Genomic DNA, 16,344 nt, shown 5'->3' on the forward strand with positions numbered 1-16,344 from the left:
CAGGATATTGAAAAGTTTCCGGTCAATCATAGATATTTTAATTCTTTTACGAAGATTTGATCAGCAGAAGGTATGTATTTCAGTACTTGTGCTTAAAAAAATAGGATCGAATTCAATTAAGGCCATGAAGATCAGTTTATAAATAAGGTATTTATTCAACAAAAGTAAATGCATTACTTGACTGATAAAATGAAATATCCTGGATAGAAAATCAGTATTTACAAAGAACTAGTGAAACAAATGAAAGAGGTATAAGAAAAACTGGGTTATTGAGAAAGGATGGATTTTCCATTTTTTTCGTGGCGGACTCAAGATTATGAAAAATAAATAAATTAATAAATAAAATAATATTCTTTAATGCTACATTGGTACTTACATTAAAATCTGCTTTACAAAGGGATAGCTAAATTTATTTCATACGTCAAATGATGTTCGCTACTGAGCAGCACAAGGGCAGGTGGTTATGATCACAAAAATGCCTTAACTGCAAGAATTTGATATTCATAATTTTAGGATGATATATGTTTCTGAAATTCACATTTAAGATCTCACTACTTGCGCCTCTATGCTGCCTCTCATTTTCACCAAACTAATGAGAAACCTAACAGCTGCCCATGTCTGGTCATTAACTAACATCAATGGGGTGCCTTCACTCAAATCGTTGATCAAATCAGGAACAAGACTTGTTTATTGGTGCATTCCAAGACTTAGTCGTATCCTCAGAAGTTCTTGTATCTTCCAACCATCAATAGATAATTGTCTTCCTTTGTGTAGACACAACTGTCTCAATTCTAGATTAACACTACTGCAGCCGGATTGTTGAAACTTTAACTGGCTATGTCGGTACGATAAGACAAGACATAGCCCTATCTGCGCCGTGTAATATATCGATTTTCAATTCTTGTCGTGCCGACATAAATTTCAACAATCGGGCTGCTGACTGGTTTTGAAAGAGAAAAGACTTTCAGCATGAGGAACGCACTTGTCAAAAGAATAGGAGACACCCCGAAAAGGGATAGCTGTCACATCCCGACAGCTATTTACAAAGCACCAAAAGTCCCTGGAAGGGAGAAAAAGTTGCCCAAGACTCAAGAGGAAATACAGAAAAGAGACTAATCAATTAACAATTAATTATTTAATACAATACTATACAACATTAATACTAAAATATCAGTACTAAACAGGGACAATAGTGAAGCAAACAATGCTGCGAGTGTAGCTAAGCAAGGTTCATGGTAGTGGCAGTTATTAGTGTTCTCTTCTGAGGAAAAGTAGACTTACATTGAAATTCCTCAACAAATGAGATGAGAGAAAGATTTTCAAAAATAATGCGGGGCGAGTTGCTATGCCGCCGTTTTTAATGGCACTCTTTCATTGATTTATGATGCTTAGGAAAAATAGAACTAAAAGTAGCATTAGTATAGAAGCGTCCAACTTTCTTTTACCAAAGGTATTAATAGGCATTGAAACTGACCAATTTCCTCGAGTTGGCAGACAAGAAGGGGTTAATTCTTCTGTAGCAAGCGAAAAAAGTCACAACTCCATCCTGGATTTAGCATTTTTTCCAAGCAAAATTACCTATTACAAGAATGGGTATTATGATCAGCCTCATATAACTTTTCCCAAATGGGTTTTTACATACATGGCACTGACATTCTGAGGAGGATGAAATCTCCCTGGTTTTCTTGCAATGGGATATTCATTAAATAAAAAAATGATCAAGCTGTAAGAGGCTCAAAACATTCACGTAATGGATGACACATTTTTGTATTTAAAAAATTGAGTTTTGAGGTAAAAACAAAGAGGCTACATTCAGATGCTTGCTGAGGACAGAACTGTATATACTCTTACACGCTATTTTTAAAAGATAAATCTACCTGCGTTTTATTGTGACTTTTCTCAAAATTTTCCTCTTGGTGCAAAAGTAGATTAAAACTCTTCATTCTAAATATTTGTGCCTGCTTTTTTTTAAAGCAAAAGTGCAGACATTCCTATAGATTTCATAGGTTTTGATTCCAGAGGCTTCGAATTCTAGAAGTCGAAAAACATAAAACTTCAGTTGAACAAAAACTCTCCTCATTCAGAAACAAATATCACTTCATGAACATCTTAGCTGAACAAATACACTGGCTTCACTATATGGTATATCATAATAGGAGCAACCACCGACTGCAGAGCCTTTGGAGGACACGAAAATAATTTTAAGAAGTACGGAAATCACGGGGATGTCATCTCTGTACAAACAAGGCTGGGTACTAAACAAAGAAATGAAAAAAAAATAAATAAATAAAAAATAACGATTTGATCAAAACAAATCAGGGCAGGATAAATAGAGACCAGTTTGAATTTCCACTGTTTGAGACGATATTGCTGGAATATCTAAGTTAGCTTCATTAACAAGATCGGCACATAGTACATCAAGAAGAGGAGGAGGTCACCAAGATTAAGTTCGCTCCTTCAGGTTAGAGTAATAACAGATCTTGCACTCTTAAAATTTAAGTTTCAGTGATTAATTGAGGGTTTACAAGGTAAAGAAAAAGGAAGAACAAAACAAGTGAATGAGTTAAAATTACTGACAGACATAAATTGAAAGAAACTTATCATAATGTATAAGAGCGATGCTGACCATTGATTGAAAGCTTCAAAACATCGATGGACATCAAAATATATGGACATTGATTATTGTTCGATTTGATGGAGCCTCATTTCATACTTTACATGGGAACACGATTCGATGTGCAGATATTAGGTTCATTGAACAGCGTTTAATTTAGATTAGTTATGCGTTTGTGAATAATACCAACATGAGTAAAAGTACTCTCTTGAGCGTGTATTTTGTCATGGTTCGTCGACATTGATCAGGGTCCAAAAATGGACTGACATTCCAAAAACTCTAACTTAAAAAAATACACTCTTTTCTCGATTTTTTTTTTTTTAGAATTATTTTGATTATGTCTAACATTTCAATGATTGATTCAGATAATAATTTGAAGAATCGTACTCCAAATAAATAAAAACTACAATGAAAAACTTGCTAAATGAGAGATAACAGTGCCTATTTTGTTATGTTTTGGTAAGAACTGACTTCTTATTTTGGAAAAGCTTTTGAAAATAACACAAATTTTTTTTTACGCAAAATACCACAAGCAATTACGAATATGTAAATGATGTAGTGCTTCATTAAAAATGTTGCCCTTTCTTACGTGCTGAGGAGGCATTATTTCTCTCATCTTATTTCTATTTAAGTAGAAAACTGAGATCAAATCATTAATGATTATGTTCATTCTGAAGATTTTTCGGGTTGATTAGATAAATTAAAAGGAAGGATTTGTCTAAGAAGAAGAAGATGATGAATTGCCTCTGATTCAAATCAAGTGGAAGATAAGTTTCAAATTAACGGAAGCTCTTTTACAGCTCAGTACAAAAACAAACGCACCCATAAAAAAAATTTCAACTGATCAGATATTTGATTAATAGTTAAAAATTTCATGTTTGAATCAGAATAAAGAAGTATCACACAAAAAATGGCAGAGCGATTATCCATGAAAGCAATTTAAGTTTAAAACCAAAAATGACCGCAGGGAATATAAAAACATAAAAGAAAACTATTGACAGCCGAGATAAATATGAGATGTCACTGAGCTACACTAAAAGTACAGAAAGATGCAAATTAGAGAAAATGGGGAAAAACAAATCAGTGTTTTTGAAACCACATTTCTTAGCATCAAATCAGTTTCAAATTTACGAGAAAAAGAAACAGAGCTTGAAAATTATAATTAGACAATGATCAGAACTATTTGAATTCTATATTTGTGTGTTTTTTTTTAGCTAAATTTTCGTAATTAGCTACGAGATTAAGTATCAATGAGCAATAATCAGACAAATCAGTAAAATTAAGAGTGGGCATGGCACATGAAATTCATTGAAAAGGAAAAAATGAGAGGGATCTTTAAAGCTTCCTTAGCCGTGAAAATTTTGCTACTCTTCGAAGGACTTCTTCTTGTCTGACAGATCAAGAGAGGAGTTCAACATTTCTGGGTTTTAAGTTCATACTGAATAGAAACTATTTGTGGAGAAAGTATGATTCCAACAATTAACATTGATTATTTCCGTCAATGAAGATTTTCTTTTTACACAACTTCATGTTTTGATTTTTTATGCTCAGCTGTTTAGGACGGCTTGGATTGCATTCATCAAAGTGCATCATGGCGAATGGCGATAAGTTTCTCAAAATTTATATCGGAATTGTCTTGAATCAGACAAAGCGTTTTACGGTCGTTACAGCAAGATTTTTCCGTCTCAATTGTTACAGTATACAATCTTTCGTATAAGTTCTTTAGGGGATAAAATTAAGACTATTTGGCTATAGCACAATAATTACAAAGTTTAGAGCATACATATAAATTGGATTATATGTACTGGACAAGCGCACATGCATACACATACATTCATCATGTCGTGTAGGTTGCTTACTTAACGATTAAAGTATAAAGACATTAATCACCTACGAAGTTGGGGCTAGTTTCATTAATAAACTGTACATTACTGTTTACAATTTCTCCTTTGAAAATCCTTGGTTGATAATATGTTGATACTAATCAGGCTTGATAAAAACAAAAGCATTTGATGCACGAAATGGGAAATGATGAGGAAAAGCCAGTAACAGTCCTAGAACCAATTACAATAGATTAAAGGATTTGTTTGGAAGGATCATTGATTGTGGCATTGTTAAAATAAGAATAAGCTGAGTGGACCGAGTGACTAGTTCATATGCCACAATTTGCAATAGGCACCTGGAAACAAACTGCAAAATTTACTTTTCAAGATACGTGGCCCGATAACGACTGCGTTCCAGAATTTTGATACTGACTTACTTACAAAGTCCTTAAGTTTGTACTAATGACCAGATTTTTTATTGGCTTAACGCAAGCTAAGTCAAAAATTAAACATAAAGCATACAACAATAATTTTGTCTAAGAGCAGTCTTTCCTTATGTTATAAAGATGGCTTATTTTACGCATTTTGATAGAAATGAGAAAGGATTTTTTTCTGACAATGCTCATAGATAGAGTTAACTTGGACATGGCTTCATGGCTGAGTAAACAAACTGGGTGAATGTGTGACATCAGACAAGGCCAAAAAGAACTATTCAGTGTTCCTCGAATCAAGTTTAATTCCCTATTAATGCTTTTGAAGTCCAAAGAAACCATACTAGAAGGAACTGAACAGTTGTTCTATTACCAAGAGCTAAAAAAACTGTTAACTTTGGTATGGATAAAGAGGAACGCATATAGTCTTGGCTGGGATATGTACGGTTGAAATCTAATTTTAAAATGGGAATCTCAAAATGGCAAATTAACAAACGGCAGGATAAAATCCACAATGGAAAATAATCATTCAAGATATTTTCAGTTTCTAATGGCCTAAAACAATAGACAAAAAAATGGGCGGAGAAGATACAAATTTACCAAAAGATAGTAAAATGAAGATCTGCGAGAAATTACGCAGGGTTGGATCGAAAGCAATTAAAAAAAGGGAGAGATTTACATGTCAAATACGTTTTGGTAAACTTATTCACTAATCATGTTTGCTAAAAATTGGTTACTGAAAACAGTAACAATAAAAGTAAAAAGTTAATCTTTGATGCAAACCACTAATTACAAATACAAGGAAGTATTCATCAATATATAAGCAGTTGGTACTTATCATTTCAAGGACTTTTTCGAGTATCATAGAAAATCAGAGTAAAAAAACCTAAGATCTACTAGTGCGCACGCTAATATACAAAATTGCAAAAAGAGGAGCAAACTCGACAGAGGTTTACGCTGAAATAGTCCCAGACATAAACTGACTTAAAAAGATACTTGCAGGGAAGCACAACGCTACCATAACTATGTTCCAACTATTTTAGTTGGGGAGAGAAACTTCAGCAAGTAAGTTTTCCATCAATTTTCAACTGAAGTATTCTCAACTTTCCCAAAAATTTTAAAAAAAAAACTCAGGGAACCATTTCAGGGCAACACTTTGTGAGCTGACAAATCCCCTAGTAAGTATGACTGAATAATGATGTCTTCAAGAGATATTCCGAATATTACAATTCCTTTCATTCTACTCATGGATTCAAACCGGTTTCCATCAAACTAACTATTAACAACTTGCGCAAAAACGTAGGTTATGCGCTCGTGCCTACGCCTGCGACAACGAAAAACTTTAAACAAGTGTACAAGTAGTAACAGGTTGAATAATTATTATGCGCAGAAAAACAGTTCTTTTAATAAATAGCCGAGTAATATTTTATGCCAATCAAGCTAATGTCTTTGAGTTTAAGCGTAAAATTCTCTATGAGAATTTTTTGTGTAAGAATTCGAGGTTGGCGATCGTTTGGGTTCTTCCAATGCGTAGGATCCTTCATCTTTTTTGCGCATGCGGTAAACAATGAACATAACTACCAGAATAGCGCACAGAAGTCCAACAACAGCACCGCCAAAAACAGCTGTGAAAAAAAAAGAAGTACATTCGTGAACTATGATAATACATTTTATACATTTCTCCTTCCTTTAGCCAAAATAGATTCTGGCTCTATAAAAACTGCCTCATGATCTACATTTTTTCGAAGCCTTGAACTTTAAAATCGAACACTCATCTAGCAAAAAATACAAACTATAGGCAAATAATAAAGCAAAAAAATTGAAAAAACCTGAGTTTGCACTGATTCCTACCTCGGTCAGTTGCATGCTCATTTTCTTGTTTTACTATTTAATTTTGCAGCTTTTGTTCCAGTTGAGAATGGGCATGAAACTGGCCCGAAACGTGGCCCAAAATGTGCAATTTTAGGCCATTGGGCTGCAATACAAGGGGGGAGGGGGTGTCAAAAGATCGAAAAGAAGCGTTACATCATACTTGAGTGACCCCTAAATGTAATTCAAAGCCCATGCATTTTTTTACAATAAAGTACTAGACCAGACAGTTCAAAAAATGTTGAAAATTTTAAAAAATTAACTCACGAAGAATATCAACTGATTGACTGACAAACCAAAGAAATAGAAAAAAAGGAAAAACGAGAAAAAAAGAGGGAAACAAAGTGTTGTGAAAATAGTGCTTTATAAGGGGCTTGACTTGGCAGCTGGTAGATCTCTATCTCTGAGTACGTGATTTACTTTGTAGTGTTGATTAGTTGGTACATGTGTGTTCAAATGACACAAATAGATGAATGAAAACTTCCTGCTGGCAGGATAAATTATGGTACATTGCATACGGGTATGAGAGATTGGCCGAGGAAGATTTGCAGAGAAACAGGATGCTGATAAGAGGGGTTATCAAAAATTGAGTTGAAGAGGAGTAATTCAGAGGAAAAAGCATGGAAGCAGGGAGTAGAATTTTATTGTAAGTGGATTCCAGGAGCTGATCAAGGTCAAAGAAACAAGAGACGCTATGATCTTTTAGGTCGGTATGGGCCCCACTCAGCATGCTCTATTTCTACCGCTCAAAAATAAGGTAAAGAGGGAAATTACTGAAAACAATAAAAAACCAATCATATTGATAAACAAATGCAACCTTCCACAGAAATTCGGGAGATATTTTCAAAAAGGGATTTTTGTTGAGTTCGGTCAGAAAATTGAACTTGGAGTTTGTGAGCTTTTCTACCGTGCTAAGGAAAAACACAGTATGAACCTTCAGGCGCTGTCAAATTTCCTTCGATAAGATACGAATTTATTGGGAGAGCTGTAAATATTTTTCTTACATCTTTTCAGACAATTTAATCCGCAATTTGATCTAAAATGGGTATCTGAAGTTTTCGAGAAAAAATATGCATCACTTTCTTCCAAAATAAATTTTTATCAGGGGAAATTTGGCAACATTTGAATGTTCATATTGCGTTTTTCCTTAGCACAGCAGTTTTGATGTCCTACAAATGAGGTTTTGAAATAATTTTGTTCACCATGTAAACAGAGGATGCTTTATTTTACTTTGACAACTGAGGCCATTGCTGGAATAAGCACCTAAATCTAAAAACATGGTTTTGAGAAAAAATCGCAAAAGCATTTGTTTTATAAAATGGTTGTTTCCTTTGAACAACCCACTGTGCAGTTTTGGAAAATATTTAAGTTTCAAATTGTTGATTAAAAAAATGTCCTTACGGGTCATTATACTCGGCACTATGTCTTAAGATTAAATGGCCTGATAAATTGATAAAATAACCCACACTGATGCTTGGTAACTGTCCTTTTGTTCACCATGTAAGCAGAGGATGCAAAGTTTTATTTTACTTTGACAACTGAGGCCATTGCTGGAGTAACACAAAACGAAAAATGACATTGATGGGCAATAAACACCAGTACATGGATGGTTGGTTATTGGCGCACATCACCCACTTGGTCTGACTTGCACTGTTCTAAAATTGAATTTTATATGTAGTCAAGTAAACAAGGGATCGACCTGCTATCTCTACCACTAATACCTAAAGGTACAAAAATTCCAAAAACAGTATTGGCAGAGAGTATAGGTCTTAATTCTGAGCCGTGAAAATGACAAATTAAAATATTTGAAGCTCTTGTTCTCAGGACTTTTTTTTTCTTGTTCTCGAAACTGTACTTTTCTAAGTGTAAGCCTCACACCAATAGAGCTCCAGGTAGGGCGCTGGCGGTTAACATTTTGCTAAACGGCTCCATGTAAAGTAACATTTTCGCCATTTTGGGCCTTAAAGTGCCTATAACTTTTTGAAAACTTAACGGATCTTCATGAAAACCTTAAACACCATCGCCCAAATTTATCTGCATCCATAGACACCAAGATTGTTGGAATCCGTGCCGTCATTTGCTCTGAATTCCATTCTAAACCGAATCAATTTTCAAATTAAGTGAGTAATGTGTGACTAAGAGTGTCTGCCACTTTTTACCGGGACATTACTAGGAAGTCATTTTCCTTGACCGGGAGTGGTTACCGCCACTTTTGATAATAAAAGTACTACAGTAAGTGCCCACTAAGAATAAATAAATGTCTAATTGAGTTAAATTGCCTAGGCACAGTTGTCCTGGGAAAACTCTGACACAAATATGTACTTGTCTATGTATGCAAATGGACTAAAGATAGTACAGCAATGTTTATGAAAAAGAAGAGGAAAGTAATCCATACCTGCTAATATGCCAGGTTGGGCAAAGAACGAGGTAGCTCTGTCTTCTGGACTATAGGTGACATCATTGTCTTGTCGGTTATTGTCGTCTGTTGCTTCAACGTCTGTTGGCTCACGGGCAGGAGGAGGTCCGATTTCATTTACGCCAGTGCCACCATTTGGAGCAAATTCAACACCCTGGACAGAAAGATGAGTATCAGTTACAGTGACTGTACAGAATGATGTGAAAATCCAGTACCACCTTTAAAGCTCCCAGGTTTCTACTCCTTTTCACAGTGATCCCCTCAAAATTTTGGTACCGTCCCCAAAAACAGTCTCCTTTGATCCAGATGTACTCACAAAATTTCAAGTCTCTTCGTCAATTTTTCCAGAAATTACAGGGGTGATGCCAGGTGCTGGTGAGGCAGGACATCTGGATCACCCTGTGCACTGGTTGGAAAAATTGGAGACTTGTTGAATGACTTTAATTGGACAGTGAGCAAATTTTATCAAGATAACTACTCTGCCGTACTAAAGAAGAATGCTGTATATAAACTTTCAGACATTGGCAAATTTCTTTTGAAAAAATATGCATTTTCAGAGGAATCCACATGTATTTTCCTTTCAAATTTTAAAGAGAATTTTATTCAGAATCTGATCTGAATTATTTGAAAATTTCGAGAGAAAATATTCATGTCTCTCCTCAAAAATAAAAATTGTATCAGAGGAGAGGCAACTCTCAAATGTTCATACCACGTTGTTCCTAAGCACAGCAGCACTGTTACTAGATGAACAATGAACAGTTTAAAGGCTTGAACGCAAGAGAGTGTTTTTGATGAAGTGAACAGGTCTGAACAGCTGAGAGTGGTTTTTTACATTATTTTCTCCTTTTATCTTATTCAGGAGATATTGAAAGAGTAACCTTACATCCTGTACAATCCTTGAACATTGTACTTAATGGAGTTTTTTAAAAAAAATTCAAGGGCTCGAGTGAAAATAAAATTTGGCCCATTTATAGAAAAAATTGTTTGAAGAAGTAAAACTTACCACATTTTGTGTTCTTACTGCTACATTCTCTTGATCTACTGGTGATGGAGGCGGGTTTTCATCAACTATCGTTTTGGTTTTGGTTGGTTGTTGTTTATTTATATTGATTCCTGCAAACACAGAAATAGAATATACGTGAGCAACTTCTATGAACCACTCACATGACAGGGTAAGATTTCCAAACTTCCAGAGGACTTGTTTCATTGTGTTAATTTCACACAGGACAAGATAAACAAATCCAAAAATTTCAATACATATTAACTCAATCATGAATCATCAAACATCATGAATTCGAATTGACACAAGTTTTTCTCTGAGATTGTAATTGTCTACAGGCTCAGAGATTTTAGTCCATAAAAATTCAAAATTAAGATAGTGATACCAAAACATACAAGTATGTTACAATCAACGTTCTCTTTTTTTCTCTGGACCTTTGGAGCATCTTCATGAAAATGGGTAACCTTACCCTTGGGTGCTGGCAAAAAGCACTCAGAAAATGGCACCAGGCCAGGGTAGGCTCCAATTTAAGTAGCTCTCAAGTGTAGAAATTCCCTATACCAAGTTTATTTTTCAAAACTTGGGCGGTAAATGTATTTTCTGTATAAATGCATCCAATCGAGTCACAAAACTTCAGTTTAAGATTTAAGAGCAGGTTTGTTTGAGTCAGTCAGTCATTTATATCATTTCCCATTTGCAAATGAGAAGACATTTTTTTTCTTTCATGATTTTGGTTTTGCGATGATCATGTACATCAATGGTTCAGGTGCAAAACGAAGTATCTCCGTTTGCTGCTTTGCAGACATCTTGTCATGCTTTATTTTAAATTCAGAAAACTAGTCAACACAATATTTTGAAAACATCCATGCTTTTTTTTCTTCATTGGCAGAATTAGATAATTTCTTTGAACCACGAATTTCAAGAATTTGTGTTTCCTTTCTTTCTCCTAAATTCTTGACCTGCTTATTTATTTTTGCTTTCATTATATACAAACCCGCATCTCTACCTTTTCCCCTCCTTTTTTTCTGCTTATTCTTTCTCTTTTATTCAATGTTTTCCATTACTGTTTCTTTTGCATTTATTCTTTTTCATTTCTTGCTCCTATCTTCCATTCTTCCTTTTTGATAATTTTCAGTCAAAATGAAAAGGCTTGCAGAGCAAGTCATGCAGTGAGCGTGGAGCAACTGCTCCAGGATCCAAGGGGCGGGAGCCGTTCGCTGGTTGTGACAGCTCTGGAAAAGCTAGTATTCTGTATGGATCTCAAGCTAAAAAGTAAGCTTGTCGTTCTTAGAAGAAATGAAATAGAGGAAGAACTGAAGGTCCACACTTACCAGAGCCTCCTTCTCCATCTTCATCGTCGGGCCCATAGCCTGAGCCACTGGATTCTAGATCATCTTTGATTTCTCTCTGTCCAGACCCCTCCGGTTCGTCATCATCCATGTATATATCATCTTTCAGACTGCTTGACCAATCCTTGTGATTTCGATTCTGAGAAAGAAGAAGGCAAATGATTAGGGGCTTCTCATAAAGTACATGACACTCAGAGGGTGTCTAGGACGCCTTTACGTAATGCTCAACACTGTGTATTTTCTGATCGTTTAATTCATTTAATTATTGATTCATTCTCTTTTCTTTTAAGTATGTTAGCCTTAAAAATGTTGGGAAAATTTATTTAGCCACTATCCATTTTTTTTCACGAATAAAAATTATCAAAGTAAGTAAAGGAGAAACTGAGATTCAGCAGTAAGTTTTCAGGGTTGATGTTGATGGGGGTATTCAAAATTGTTTGAAGCCTTTTTTTTTTTTTTTTTTGGACTAAGTTCTTATAATGACTAGGGGTCTAATATTCAATCAATTTGATACTTGTTCATTACTGCAAAAGAGCAAATGCCTTAAAAACATGAAGTCATTCTTATAAGTTACCTATCCAGGTCTTAGCTATTGATATTAAGTGGATAAAGACTTGAAGAAATCTATGGTGAAACTGGAAAAATTGTGACTGTATTTGGAATGTTTCAGATTTCTTGTTTTATTTTTTACTTTTGGCACCCTCGAGAATAATCTCTAAAAGTTTGATGCAAAAAAGTCAAATAATATTCGTCAGTACGAACCACATTTAATTGTAAGTGAAAATTTTGAAGCATTGCACCTGAGATAAGCATTTCTACTGTTTCACAATGGAAATGGTTTTTGAGGCTGATGTGAAGAGAGGATTAATAATTATGGAATCAAATCTGCAGGTGCAGACATGAAAATAAGACCCAAGAGTGCACTAAGCGTGACATAGAAGAGAAAGAGGAAGAACTTATGACCTACAAAAAATCGATGAAAGATAGTGGACGGGAGAGTGTGAGAGCAATTCAACTATGAGTTCTGCTCTCAATTTTACGCATGTATTCAAAAGAGGTCTATCTATATCGGATTTTCATTACAGATAGACTAATTTGCAAAAATGCGTCTAATTAAGCATTGATAAGAGGATAAGCACAACCGACATTGAGCCACTACATGTCTAAGCATTGAGATAGCAAAAGAGATTAAAGAAATAGAGAAAAAACCCTCAGCAAGTTTAGAGTAAGGATCTTTGCCTAAATCTAAAATGCTTATATTTCCTGAAGTGTACTTTGTCATGGTAAAATAGAACTGGCCTTTGGAGGACAGGGGTTATTTTTTGGTTTCTGATTGCTGAATAAATACCTAATGCCTATGTAGAAAGTCTTAATTATGTTGCAACACAGTAAGATGTGCATTAGCTCCTCAGAGGACATTAGAAACAAACTGTATGTATACATTAACTTTTACTGGGGAGAGAAAAGAATAGACAAATGTCACGTCCAAAAATTGCACCATTCAACAGATATACATGCTAACCAATGGGCCAACTAATGGTTGATGCATTCAGACTGATATGACTTGTGTCTATTCTTTTCTTTCCCCAGTTCTATTTTATATGATAATGACTGAAACTACTGAGTTATAAAAATGAAGTTTAGAAAGAATGTCTCCTCTAGCCTTGTATACCCATTGGTTTTTTGTATTTTAGTGTGTTTTTATTGTTGAAAGAAGCAAATCGATGGTTAAAGTGCAAAAAAGCATACCTCCATTGAGATGTTTCAGAATTTCTGCTCTTACTATATTTTTATGAAGAAAAAAAAGCCAGCTTTACAGCTTGGAATTCATACAGAATATTGCGCTGACAGAGAAAAACATATCAAGAGAATTTTTAAGAAATTCCTTATATTGACTGGTTTTCCAGGGAAAAAATAAAGTAAGACAGGAGGTCTGCAACGTTGCAAACAGAGATATGTGGTTTTGCACTTGGACCATCAAAATATAAAGTACATCATTGAGAGTTGGTATGTTCACCATAAGATTTGAAATGATTTGTTCAGTTTCTAATCAGCATTTTGATGACTCACAAAATTACATAGGAAATATCATTAAGAGAAGCACAGATTATTAAATCTTTTATCATGAGTTATCAATTTAGGCTGTGCATCTCATTATTTGTTTGAAGAATCACAGATTGTTATGCAGCAATCAGATTTGTGAAATGATAAGATACTGTCTGTTGATGTAAGGAAGCCTGTCAGTTTCAATTGGACCGAGTTAAATAGAAAGGAACCAAGCCACATCAGCTATTGCCAAATTTAATTGGACAATTTAATTTTTTACATGAAGACGGTAGTGCGAATTTTCGTGCAAATCTCAGTGAATTTTCTCCATAGTACGAAGAAAATTCCTTATCATTTTCACAGAAATCCGCACAAACGTTCTTTCATAAATACTTGAATTGCCCAGTTAATTTTGGCAATAGCTGATGTGGTTTGGTTCCTTTCTGTTAAACTCTGTCCAATTGTTTTTTGAGCTCCACAGAAGACAGCAAAGGTATTAACATTTCACAAAATACTACTTAAGAATAGGAGCTAAAAAATTGAAACAGGAGGGAGAAGAGGGCTCAACTTATTCATTTTCAAACCTGAACTCAGTATTTTTATGATAAAATGGGTAATTGAAAGAAACAGGTGAAAGAGGAGGAAGGGGGAAAAAATGAATTTAAGAGATTAAAAATACTTTTGCAAGAAATATTGGGGCTACGTAGGGAAATTAACCTGTAGGTATTCAATTTTCAGGTTTCCAAAAGAAAAGAGGAGGAAGAGTGGGCAAGATTTTGCACAACCCAGTGTGATTACAATTTGCAAATCCTTGGATAGCCCTGACATAGAAAACGGTATTGAATTTTACAAATTTCCCCAGTGATCAGAGTTCTACCTTGAAAGCTCAACTCGACGGCACTGGTGTTCCTGCCATAAAAAAAAAAGAAAGAAGAAAAAGTAGTAGTAGGTTGCCCAGAAAGGTATTTGATTGGGTTCCTCCCGGAAGAAGGCGGCGTGGACGTCCAGTAAAAGGTTGGCGAGAGGGAGTGGAGGGGGAGATCAGACGGTGTAATCTGCCCGATGATTTGTGGGAGGATCGATTCCGATGGCGATTTGGAGTCGCAGAGCGCTCTAGTGCGCTGAGGTAGCGGCTTGATATGTATGTAAGAAGAAAAAGTGTGGACTTAGAAAGATAGATAGTTCTTTACTCCATAAAACAAGATCTACTTGATTGTTATCACAGTAGCAGCCTAATTCTTTTTTTTTTTTTTTTTTTTTTTTTTTTTTTTTTTTTAATGCCATCTGATGCGGCACTATCAACAAGGACAATGCCCCCAAACATGACTTCATTTCTTTAGGTTGTGGGATATTTTTTCATTATGATTAATTTTTCACCTACACAATTCATAATGCATTTTAAGGGGCTGATACATGCCAATTAAGGTAACATAATTGAATGTTTAAAAAATCACTTTGTAAGTAGACAGTATACTGTCTACATGAGAGGTAGATATTGATAGCGCCTTACACACCTCCCTTTGAGCAGCAGGTCCTAGACTCAAAACACGGGCCCTTCAAATATGGCAACCACTCAGACCTTTGGATTTCTACCCACCCTGGATGCTGTAAAAAATATTCTACCTATGTAGAACTATACCTCATAAAACAATAAAATTCATACAAGCATTTCTAGAAGGCCAGCATATGACAATAATTTTCACGGGTCTTCAGCTTAACTCAGACATCGCGAGGTAGCTAAGATCCAGGGGTGCAAATCAAGAAAATACAGTAATTCAAGTACCTTGTTACTAGGTTAGTAATTTACGAATTAAGTAAAGAGAAATTTGAGCACACTCAACAATTCAGTTAGAAACGTCTCAACTTTCATGGTGGGTATCATTGATATGGTGCCGGGCTACAATCTGACACATCAGATGAAGTTTAGCTCTGATAAGTAAATGATCTTAGATTAGTAATAAGAGCATTAATTTGCAGTAAGAAGTTAGGCTACTTATTAGACACTTATGTTTATATGGAATCCGTGTTGTGAATAGGAGGTCTTGATATATAGCTTCGCACCTTACTTAAATGGTTCTTGCTACCTACTTTTGATCGTATAGTAGGGTGCTATTAGAAGCTAACTTTACTTAGGTAAAATTAGGCTCAACCCCGAGGAAAGTTATATGGTGATTGAGGTGATGGAGAAAGGTGTGTGGTAAAAAGTTTATCTCAGGGTTTCGTGAGCAAGAGGAGGGATCGTGAGGGATGTAAAGTGGTAGTGATAAACAATGAGCCATCAGACTATCACGATAATAACCTTCAAGTGGGAGGTGAGAGGGTATTCTGTGCTGCTGATCCTACAGAAATCATTTATGGAATTCACTGGAGACAGAACACAAGTATCGATCGGTTTCTTCATGAAAATGTATGAAAAATTTGGAGCAACTGAAATAATAAGGTTAGATGTCAGCTGCAATTTCAACTTACCTCTGAAGATGTATAAGTCAATCCTACACATAAAGATGTGAAGTAAATGATTATGCATAATTTAAAATACATTACAAAAATGTATGTGTTTCGAGGTACGACGATACAATCACATAAACGCACAGAAATCACAAAAATGAGATAATGGAACAATAGTTGAAGAATGTCAATGGAGGCCTAAAAACACAACCACACAAACACAACACACCTTTCGTCAACATTGATCAATGGAGTACATACGGCATAATAGGTGGCATAGGGCCTTTATGGATGCGCTTGCAAGATCGCTAGTGGCGCATCCTACCTCACAATTGGTGAACAACGGTG

The 16,344-nt window shown here is 35.2% G+C and overlaps 1 protein-coding gene across 1 annotated transcript; it reads right to left on the minus strand.

Annotated features, from left to right (window-relative positions):
* Positions 1-131: 131 nt before the first annotated feature.
* Positions 132-16,235, minus strand: LOC109039347 (uncharacterized). Its single transcript, XM_019054792.2, has 5 exons — positions 16,018-16,235; positions 11,485-11,641; positions 10,157-10,266; positions 9,133-9,307; positions 132-6,493 (listed from the first exon to the last, which is right to left on the minus strand). Exons 1-5 carry the CDS (start codon positions 16,087-16,089, stop codon positions 6,324-6,326), a joined length of 684 nt encoding a protein of 227 aa, XP_018910337.1. The 5' UTR covers positions 16,090-16,235; the 3' UTR covers positions 132-6,323.
* Between the last annotated feature and the right edge of the window lie 109 nt (positions 16,236-16,344).

The sequence above is a fragment of the Bemisia tabaci genome, chromosome 7 (assembly GCF_918797505.1).
Source record: "Bemisia tabaci chromosome 7, PGI_BMITA_v3".
Classification (NCBI taxonomy): Eukaryota; Metazoa; Arthropoda; class Insecta; order Hemiptera; family Aleyrodidae; genus Bemisia; species Bemisia tabaci.

What these genes read in the sequence shown, in the direction of transcription:
- LOC109039347 (XM_019054792.2), bottom strand. Translation starts at nt 16,089, where the DNA reads ATGTATTTTAAATTATGCATAATCATTTACTTCACATCTTTATGTGTA. An exon ending in CAGTAAGAACACAAAATGTG is followed by an intron (nt 9,308 to 10,156) that starts GTAAGTTTTACT and finishes CTTTCTGTCCAG; the next exon opens with GGTGTTGAATTTGCTCCAAA. An exon ending in CCAACCTGGCATATTAGCAG is followed by an intron (nt 6,494 to 9,132) that starts GTATGGATTACT and finishes TTTTTTTCACAG; the next exon opens with CTGTTTTTGGCGGTGCTGTT.